Source organism: Nyctibius grandis, chromosome 6, assembly GCF_013368605.1.
Source record: "Nyctibius grandis isolate bNycGra1 chromosome 6, bNycGra1.pri, whole genome shotgun sequence".
NCBI lineage: Eukaryota > Metazoa > Chordata > Aves > Nyctibiiformes > Nyctibiidae > Nyctibius > Nyctibius grandis.
The window spans coordinates 58,827,594-58,837,277 of NC_090663.1; the positions used below are offsets into that span (position 1 = coordinate 58,827,594).

Sequence of the window (9,684 nt, forward strand, 5' to 3'; positions counted from 1 at the left end):
ATAGCCATTATTCACCTTCCAGTTCACCCATCCTTTGTCATTTTCATTCATGCTGCTCTTCAACTGTCCCCCGTGGCTGGTCAAGTAAAACTTCAAAAAGAACAAACAAGAGGTACAAAATAGTGAAATGTTAACATGCCCCTTTCCTCTCTGTACAAGACTTCTTCTACCCTTAACTATTAGCTAAAACTCTTCATTATTTTTCAGCTGAAAGCGGTACTCAGACCATATTCATACAGTAAGTGACACATTTAGAAGACAAATATGCACTTAGAGTCACGTTTTTTTAAATCTGTCACAGATAAAACTGAGTATCAACAGCATTTTAGTGGCACGCCAGTACCCCGCACCCTTCATCTGCATGCACATACTTTTTCATATATATATACAGGGACTTTTATAACATGTGGGTTGAAAATTAATCTGTTATAACAGATGCAATTTTCCTATTAAAAAGAGCCGGCTTAAATAGTTTTTTTTCTACTACAGTTGTCACCACTTGGGCCACAGCTGCCTTTCTCATGTGCTTTGTACATGGCAATACAGTCAGTGCTCAGTTTGTTCAAACATACCTGCACAGGATGAAATGCTTTGCGGTTTTCTGCATAACATCTCTGAATTTGCTTGTGAAGCTTCTTAACATCCTGTATACAACACAATTTGTTTTTACATAGTCCTTCAGACAGACCACCACAAAATGCTCTACCACGAGCCAGCCAGAAGCTAAAGAGAGAAAAAGGAAGCTTTTAACTGGCAAAAGTGACTACTGAGAGAGTGTGGACATCAGACCCTGAGAGGAAAAACCCCCACTGTGAAGGTATCATGCCGACAAGGGAAAACACACTCCTCTTCCACACAGGTGTATTTAGACACCTCTACACATGTGCTTGATTTGCATTTTTCTAAGAAACAAACAAAAATCGCTAGGATTTAATTCTATGGAGTAACATACTCAAACATACTCTGAGGAATCAAGCAGATTTATCTCTGTGACAATACTCAGTCTTTCACCCATGGGAAAACCCTGAGAATACACAGTTTATATTTAAGAAAATTAAATACGCATAATTAACCTGAAGAACCCCAGAACAACGCAAATAATTTAGTGGCTGGCTCCGGCATTTTGACCTGGCAACTTGGACAACAGTTAACTAGTACTACTTAAAACGCAGCATACTTAATTTTTAGCCAATGATGGTTTTTGTAAGCTATATTACATAGCTTTACTCTCAGTGCCCCAAAAGCAGGGCTTTGTAAATATAACTGGTTCCCATTTTAAAATGAAACATCATTATAGTGCTTTGATTCATGTAGTGCTTCGAGAATGTTTTGATCTCTCCACAGGACTTTAAGTAAACTGGACTTTATCACTACAATATTGCAGTGCAAGGTTTTACAGACACTAGAGAAAGCGTCTAATTAACCCCACCGCTAAAGGCCACAACCGTCTTCACTTACAACGCTTCACCCTTCCCAAACACCTGCAGAAATGCCAGGTTTTACATCAGGCCTAACAGGGGCTCTGCCCGGCCAAGGAAGGAAACGTGTTTTACAAAGGACAAAGCTCAGCAGGAAACGCCCAGTCAGCATCTCCAAAACTATCAAGGGGGTCCTCTGGTCTCTTCTAGGGCATTGCTGAAAGCCTCCTCAGGGAATCAAGTTCCAAAACTCCAACTGAAGCTTCCCAAAAATTTGGTGGTGAGCGGCACTAGCCTCCACTAGTGCTACACATGCTCTGCATTACACTCAACAGGTAGCCAGATGGGCTTTGCAAAAGCTTGAATTCAAGCAGTCCTGCAGGGCAGTGAAGTCCTTGGCAGCAGCAGAAGGGCTCAGGGTAACAGGGAGGGGAGAGGTCTGCCTCAGAAACCGAACGCTGCACTCTTACAGGAGACTGCAGATTAACGTACTTTGCTGGTAGAGTTAAAGCTGTTTTGATCTCAAAAGACCACACCAAGCAGCTTGACCAGTGGTTGGGTATCATGATGATCTTTCTCATATTTACTTATCCTGCAATCATCTCACCTGTTCTTTCATCCATTCTAAAATTTTAGAGACAGGCTGAAGAGTGTCCTCCTGTCCCAACTCTCTCTCGTGTGACTGAGGGAAAAAGCTCAGTATCCTCATAATGCGCAAGATTCTCATTTCCACAAATACTTACTAACACGCTTGGGAGCCTCAGGTCCACTTTGAAAGAGAAAGTAATTGAATGTGGCATTTGCAGCCCCTCTAGCCAAACCATTTTGAGGCAGAACTGCATCTAACTTCGTGGTGAACACAAGGCACAAACCATTTCTATATTCCTGGTTTTGGAATCAAACCAACTTACTGCATCTCCATGAAGGCAAACAAAATCTTTGGCAAGCTTATATAAAGGTACATTCCAAAGCCTAAAAAATTCAGCAACTGACGTAAGCAGCTCTGGGAGTCATCATAATCTGAAACATGCTTACTGTGCTCTGAAAGCTGCTCTCCAGTTTTTGTGCTCTGACATTGCATCAACGCTGTCACTGGAGAACCTTTCAACGTTTGTATGCCATGCGATGGGTAAGTTTCTTTTACCTTTAGCACCATCAGGTCATCAAAGCTGCAGTCCACAATGAGGCGAAGCGTACTAGGAACAACTTCCCTTCGCATACGCTTTCTGTCATTCCCTTCGTTACTGGAGTCCAGTTTGGACTGACGTTCTAGCTTTCTCTTCTGGCGTTTTTCTTTTCGTTTCTGCCTAAATAAACAAACAAATCAATCTTCAAAAAGCGCTGCCAAATCTGCTGAGGTACGTGTTACACACATAAATGCACACTCAAGGTGGTTGTCCCATGGCTGTGGTAATTTAAACCTACCCTCTTGCTGGCAATTGTGCTAGGCTGGTATCAGCATGCAACGCATACCCCATCTTTGTGAAGTTCTGTATATACCTACCAAGACAGACACCTGACACAAATTCAGTGAAGTCAATAGTGGGAATCTCATGGATTTAAGGGTGCTTCGAGTCAGGTCTCATAACAGGAGCAACCAGAAAGATTGCCAAAATTGAAGTATTAGAATGTGGAAGGCAATTTACCTCCCGTTTCACCAACAGCTTTTCAAAAGGCTTCTGAAGCAATTGTTTCTTCCCCCCTGTTCCCCCGATAGGAGCAGGCACTTGGGAGATCAAATTTCAGAGACAGCAACTTTAACAGCCACTGTCTCGGGAAGGAACACTTTGCATTCAGCAGGACGAGGATAAACCACGATCAGCCCATTTGCAGATACGCTTTCTCTCAACAACAGAATAAAACAGAAGCTCATCATCTTCCAAAACTATTTTAACAGATGATAAGACAACATAACTTACAGCACAGCCTTTCATGTGTCGAAAGAATTTTTTTTTTATCCACTGTCTTTGTAAGTCACCAAGTCTGACAGCATCAGGGAAAGAGAGCGCAGCCCATTCAGAAAGGAAAAAGGCCACACGTTATCGCTCCCTTCTGACAAACCAAAAACATGCAAGTTTGAATCCCTCCTGATATCTTCTTCAAGTTGAGGAACACTTCTAGTATGAAGAGAGGATGCCTACCTTTATAGCTTCTTGATATGCAGATGGAATAGCCTGTGACTACTGCTTTAAACCTGGCATGGGAGAAAACTGGTTCAACTGCCTTGATTTGCTAAAGCAATCTACATACAAATTCTGCTGACACAGCGTCATTATTAGCACTAAATAGTACACCTGATCCCAGCAAAGCTATTTTGCAAACCATACCTCCGTAGATCTTTCTGATCTTCCCACCGTTTCTGCTTCAATAGCTTCTTCCTTTGCCTCTTGGACATGGGCTCAAGGCATTCTTCCTTGTCTGAGCCTGCCTCCCGTCTCTCTACTGGATTGTCACTTGACTTCACCTTTCCTTCCCCATCCGGAACTTCAGGAGACATGGTATTTGCCGTTGGCACCTCTGGACTTTCTGTTGGCGTGTCTGATGACATTAGCTTTTGGCCAGGTTTACTGACTTCTTTCTCAACACGTGATAAACATTTCACTAAAAGCAAGCTTTTCCCTCACCAATTCTGTAAGAAACAATAGTATGAGTGTTATTAACAAGAAGTTCGATTCGAACAAAAATCACTCTACACCTACCATAAACCTGAACAGAGAAAAAATAGTAAATAAGAGACGGCCTTTTTTTGGTTAAAGCTAAGTTAGTGCTTCTGCAAACAGTAACATATAAAATACTAGAGAGATTATAGCCTGTATTCAGATCATGTCTAAAACTCTGCCTGCTACATCTGAATCTAGTCAACAGTTTCCAATTAAAAACTTGGTGAAAACACAACTGCACAGAAGTAGGGAATCATACTGGATTGAATGTAAAAAAACCCAAACATTAGCGGTACTATTACGGATACACAAACTATCCTCAAATACACAAACAGAAAAAATTAAAGAGGTATCCTGCAACATAACTATGGCAGCATGTCAGAGAAATATCATTTTAAAGAGACTAAAGCCATTTGGGGGGTGGGGGGGAAGTGCGAACAAGTTGTACCACTTCAAAATTACTTTTTATTTCTTCTGAGAACCAACGGCACTGGCCAACCACTGACGCTGGCCACTATCAGGGGACAGAACACAGGAAGTAAGGGCACGAACAGACTGAACTGTTACTCAGCAAAACATTCTGTGTTCAAATCAATTGCAACTATACCCTCTCCTTTCCAATGCCAACTATTAGTTTTCCATACCAGCAGCTCCCCTGTGCTCAACACCCGCACAGTTTCCCAAAGATAACTTCTTCAGCGGAGAACACTGCAGCTACAGAGCCAACGTGCAGAAAAACCAATCCCCCGGCTTCGTCGGGAACAGAAGAGCCGGAAAACACACAAAGCACCAGAAAACCACGAGTGTTTTAGCTGAGACACCCCGACTGCCCTGCGTGGGGCTGTTAAGACATAAGGCCCGGGGAGCCGAGATGCTCGCGCTGCCAAACGGCACGGCCTGGCGAGGTGCACGCGCCCCTGCAGCCGCCGCAGCGCGCGCCCCGCACGTACCGAGGTAGATACGGACATCTGTGTCTGCGCGGATACACACGGACACACGCGTACGTCTACAGATACACACGTTATACATACACAAACACACGCCTCAGTTTTGCTCACGCGCCGCAGTACCTCGTAACTCACCGGGACCGGCCACCCCCGCCCACAAGGGCCCGGGGGGCGGCCGTGACACCCCCTCACAGGCGGCAGCGACAGCCGGGCGTGGGCAGGGGGGGTCACGCTCCCCGGGCCGTTGGGAGGCCGCCATTTTCCCCCCCTTCCCTCTGAGGAAAGCCGAGCCCGCACCCCAGCTCCCCCCGACACCCCCTTCCCCAATACCCAAAGGGGTAGCGGAGGCGGAGGGGGGCGCTGCAACGTACCGTCAGCTGCCCCGCGCGCAGGCCCGGCGCTGGGGAGCGGGCGGGGCACGGCGGGAGGAGGAACAACCGGGTGCCGCCTCCCTCCCCGCGCACGCGCGCACGCCTCCTCGCCCGCCACGACTGCAAATCCCGGCGGGCGAAGGGCGGCGGTCACGTGGCGCCAACGGGCAGCGGCCGCGCGCGGCGCTGAGGGCGCGCGGGACGCCGCGCCGGTGCTGAGTGACCGCCCCTGCCCCGCGGGCGGCTGGCAGCCGGGCGGGACCCGTGCCTGCCGCCTGCGCGGGCGGGCGAGCGAGGAGCTGCTCTCGCCCCGGTCCCGCTGGGCACCGGGGGCTTACACTGATCGCCGCGTTGTGAGGCAGCGCTGGTTTCACCTGGCGCAGCTTCCAGTCAAATAAAAAAAGAAAAAGCTCCAAGCGTAACAATGACCTGAAGTTCAGTCGTGGTTTGGGGGGGTTTCTCGTTTTTGCCTCGTTGCTTAGAACAGGCGCTGACAAGCCGAGGTTGGCTGTCGGTGGCTGCAGCTGCCGGCCCCGCCATGGCGGCAGAGTGAGTGAGGGTGGACGTGGGTGCCCTGGCCAGGCATTAGGGGCCTTTAGGGCCTGACCTTGCAGGCAGGTACACAGATGAGCCGATTGCTTTGAAATCATAGAATTGTTGTTTTGGTTGGAAAGGAGCTTTAGGATCATCAAGTCCAACCGTTAACCCAGCGCTGCCAAGTCCACCACTAAACCATGTCCCTAAGCACCACATCTACTTGTCTCTTAAGTCCCTCCAGGGGGGGTGACTCCACCACTTCCCTGGGCAGCCTGTTCCAATGTCTGATAACCCTTTTGGGGAAGAAATTTTTCCTGATATCCAGTCTAAACCTCCCCTGGCACAACTTGAGGCCCTTTCCTCTCCTCCTGTCATGCCCCTGCTGAGAGTCATGCGGAAAGCTGTGCTTCCCCCTCCTTACGGTGCGGTGGCTCCACGGGATTAACAGAAGCGAAAAGTACGAAAACCTTATTTTTATCTGATGGTTTTGATGACACTACTGAGTTCACGCAGGGGCCAGCAAAGTATTTTTAAGTGGTGACATTCCTCAGAGCAGATTTCTAGCTCTAAAGGGCCCCAGCAATGCCGTGTTCCCTCTGCCCCCTTAAAAAGGGGTACGCGCCTTCACGCTTCATATTTTTAAAGGCCACCGCCGATTAGCTTTTGAAACTCCAGTGTCAATACTCAGTGAAGGGTGACGTTCTTTTGCCTTCAGATAACTTCATGAAAGAATGCTGCCCTGGTACGGGAGTCAGTTCTGGAGACCGGGATTATATTATATGAGAAAAATATATTTGGGGCAGCCTAAATATGTAGATATCTGTTCGCCCCTGGTTAATGAGGCACACAAAGTTAGCAAACATACAAGTGCGTGCTACCATAATACCCTTTTCATCTGCATCAATAGTTATCTCAAGTTTCATTGGTTCCAGATATACACACTCTTTCAGTTCTAGTGCTGGTTTCAGGTTTACTACAGCTATGTTAAAGTCACAGAACTGTATGGTGTCACTATAGTAAGCCACTGACCTGTAACTGCTGTTGGTATTTAATATTTGCCGTAATATTTGATTTCATTTGTGATTCCTATTCCCTGCGTGACTTTAAAAATCGCTAAGTTTGCATTTGCTTTTGCTGGCATCTATTTAAAACCTCACTCGTGTTACTATTAGTATCTGGCTTTACACGCCAGCATCACACAAGTCCAAATGCGCCACGTCCCTGTGAAGAATCCTTCGTTTTCTTTTGGTCATTAAAGGCTGCAGATCAGTTACCAATAGAAGCCCATTTGCTTGCTTGCTTTTTTAAAAAAGCAAAAAGGCATCTAACAAGTTCACATACTATTCAGATGTGCTTTTTTGTAGAATGAGGAAACTGCTTACGCATTTTGATTTATAAATCTGTTTTTCTCATATTGCACTTTCCAAAGTGGCAGTATTGCTAATCCAGACCCCCATGTCCTCAGACACTGATCCAGGGTAATGCAATGTTTTCTGAAGTCTGCCCAAGTGCCAAGTGGTGACAAAGCAAAACAAAGACCTGAGCAGTAGCAAATATTGGGAAAGAGCTGTCTAACTGAATGTCACTATTTTGATAGAGCCATAACAAGGCTTTCCAAGATGCTCATTCAAATGGTGAGTTCCCCCCAGCAACAGAACAAACTCAACAACCCATGGTTGAAACCGCATATTGGAAGCATTTTGTACAAACAGCACTGCAGGCCGCGCGGCAGAGTGTGGAGCAAGGAAAAAAGGTACTCGGTGGGGGCTCAGGTGTGGACACGGACATCACTCTCTGCGGGCCAGGTCTGATTGCAGCACTCTTGAGGCAAGGCTTAGGACGCAAGTGACAGGCACGACTCACCTTTAGCCCGTGCTTTGGCTGGGCATCGCCCTCCCCCTGTCCCCTGTGGCAGAACCTGGGGGTGTTTAGTCACCAAAACAGCGGGGGCTGGGGCACACAGGCAGCAGCTGAACGGCAACTGGACTTGGGTACTTTGGTGCACAGAGCTGAAAGTTTGAGTGGAAAACCGAGATCTTCACGCTGTCACTTGTGAAGAGAAGACAGAAACATTTTGTTGGCCTCAGGAGATGTGAGGAAATCTCATTAGTTTTATTAGGTCATATAAAGATATGAGCCTTATAGTTTGGACTCTGGAAAATGTGCAGCAACAGTAATACTTTGACCCCAGTACATATGCCAGCATGGCGTGAAGCGTACATTAGGGGCTGATCCTGCAGCCTCTGCGTGTAATGGACTTTGGTGAGCGCAACACTTCTTTCATTGGTGTAATTTGACTTCAAGGAAGTCCCTGCTGATTTACTCTGGCCATAACTGAGGTGAGGCTCAAGCCTCCGGTTTTTAAGACATTTGAAGAATATACTAAGGATGCATCATGGGTATCGATATAGGTGTGTATATGTATATGCACATGCAAATGCATATACGCTATTTCTCTGCATGATGGTTACATCCTTAGTTCTGTAATTGCCACTACGCCAGTGTTGTCCAAAGAGATATGCCGATTTACCTCAGCAGGGGATCTGGCCGCTGATATTCTAGTGTCTAAGAGAGCCCTTTTGTTTTCATAACTTTATTTCAAGGAAGAAATACATTTCCTGTGTCCCAAGAGTGTAAGAAGAGGACAATTGCTCCTCTCCAGATCTCAGACCAACATCAACTCCTCCTCGTCAGCGAAGTGTGAATGTTGCATTTCCAAAGCAGGATCCATACCTCTGGTCTCTCTCTAGCCAGAGTTGGTTTTGCACACAGATAGCGTCCTTAGTTTTTTCAAAGAAGCACAGAAAGCCTGGCCAGCTCCTTGTTTACCAAACGCAGCAAAAGGATCAGCTGGAGTCTTCTGCCTCAGTCCCTTGAGTTCAGGAGCATGTCACAGCCTGCGCTGGGGAAGCAGCATAAATACCACAAACTTGGAAGAAGCAGTAGCAGTCCCCTGGGTTTCCTAGTAACCTCCTCCCTCCCATGTGCACGCACACGCACACACAACACACAAAGAGGTCCCAGGGGGACTTCCACAAGGTGTGGAGAGAAGAGTATAAGCAAGGAGCATTGATGTGGACCTGTTGTTTCCCACTGCTGGGCGATGATTGACATCCATGGTGCTTGGTTTGTCTTTTACGGCAACACAACAGAGGAGGCATTTATACGGCCAAACCAGGACAACGACTCAAGGCGAAGGCAGTCCTCAACTTATGATCCCTTACTAATACAGAGGAGCTGGTGACGGAAATGTCCTGTTGGAAGCAGCTAAACACGACCTCGGGTGTCATTGGTTCAGTTGGGGTGTCTATAGCTCATCATCTTGTCAAAGCAGCCTCTGAAAGTGGAGAAAAAGAGTGTGGTGATAGCTCATGGGTGTGCCTCCTCTACAAGCAGGACCAGATCCTCCATCCCTGCAGAGCCAGGGAGGCTTTGTGTGCTGGGGAAGAGGCTGTGACACCCGGGGAGTGCAAAGGAACGTGGAGGGGTGACCTACTGCCCCACCGGCACCTGAGGGACAACAAGGTCCTTTAGTGAGCCCTGCAGCCATGAGGTTTAGTGTGAGGTGGCCTGGGATTTACTCTCAGAGGAAACGGGGAAGCACGTGGGTTAGTCATCTGGGGGCTTATCAGGGGAGATGGTGAAGGGAGTGTGAAAAAAGGGGAAAATAGAGGTGAAAAAGAGGGCTTGGTTTGCCCTGCTCCCAGACTCAGCCAAGCAGGTACTTTTCACCAAGGTGGGACAGAATGGC

General features: G+C 47.2%; 1 protein-coding gene across 5 annotated transcripts in view; it reads right to left on the reverse strand.

Moving 5' to 3' along the window:
- Nucleotides 1-5,482, reverse strand: part of TRMT10A (tRNA methyltransferase 10A) — a 21,429-nt gene extending 15,947 nt beyond the window's left edge. For 3 of the 5 annotated variants that reach the window (XM_068402560.1, XM_068402559.1, XM_068402555.1), the window contains exons 1-5: nucleotides 5,397-5,482; nucleotides 3,746-4,047; nucleotides 2,563-2,725; nucleotides 573-644; nucleotides 16-90 (exon numbers count right to left, since the gene is read on the reverse strand). In XM_068402560.1, coding sequence (XP_068258661.1) covers nucleotides 16-90; nucleotides 573-644; nucleotides 2,563-2,725; nucleotides 3,746-3,966 — 531 coding nt within the window. In that variant the 5' untranslated portion in view covers nucleotides 3,967-4,047; nucleotides 5,397-5,482. Of the gene's footprint in view, nucleotides 1-15; nucleotides 91-572; nucleotides 645-2,562; nucleotides 2,726-3,745; nucleotides 4,048-5,148; nucleotides 5,325-5,396 lie in introns of those variants that run through there. The other 2 variants (XM_068402556.1, XM_068402558.1) reach the window with 2 other exon arrangements.
- Nucleotides 5,483-9,684: the final 4,202 nt, after the last annotated feature.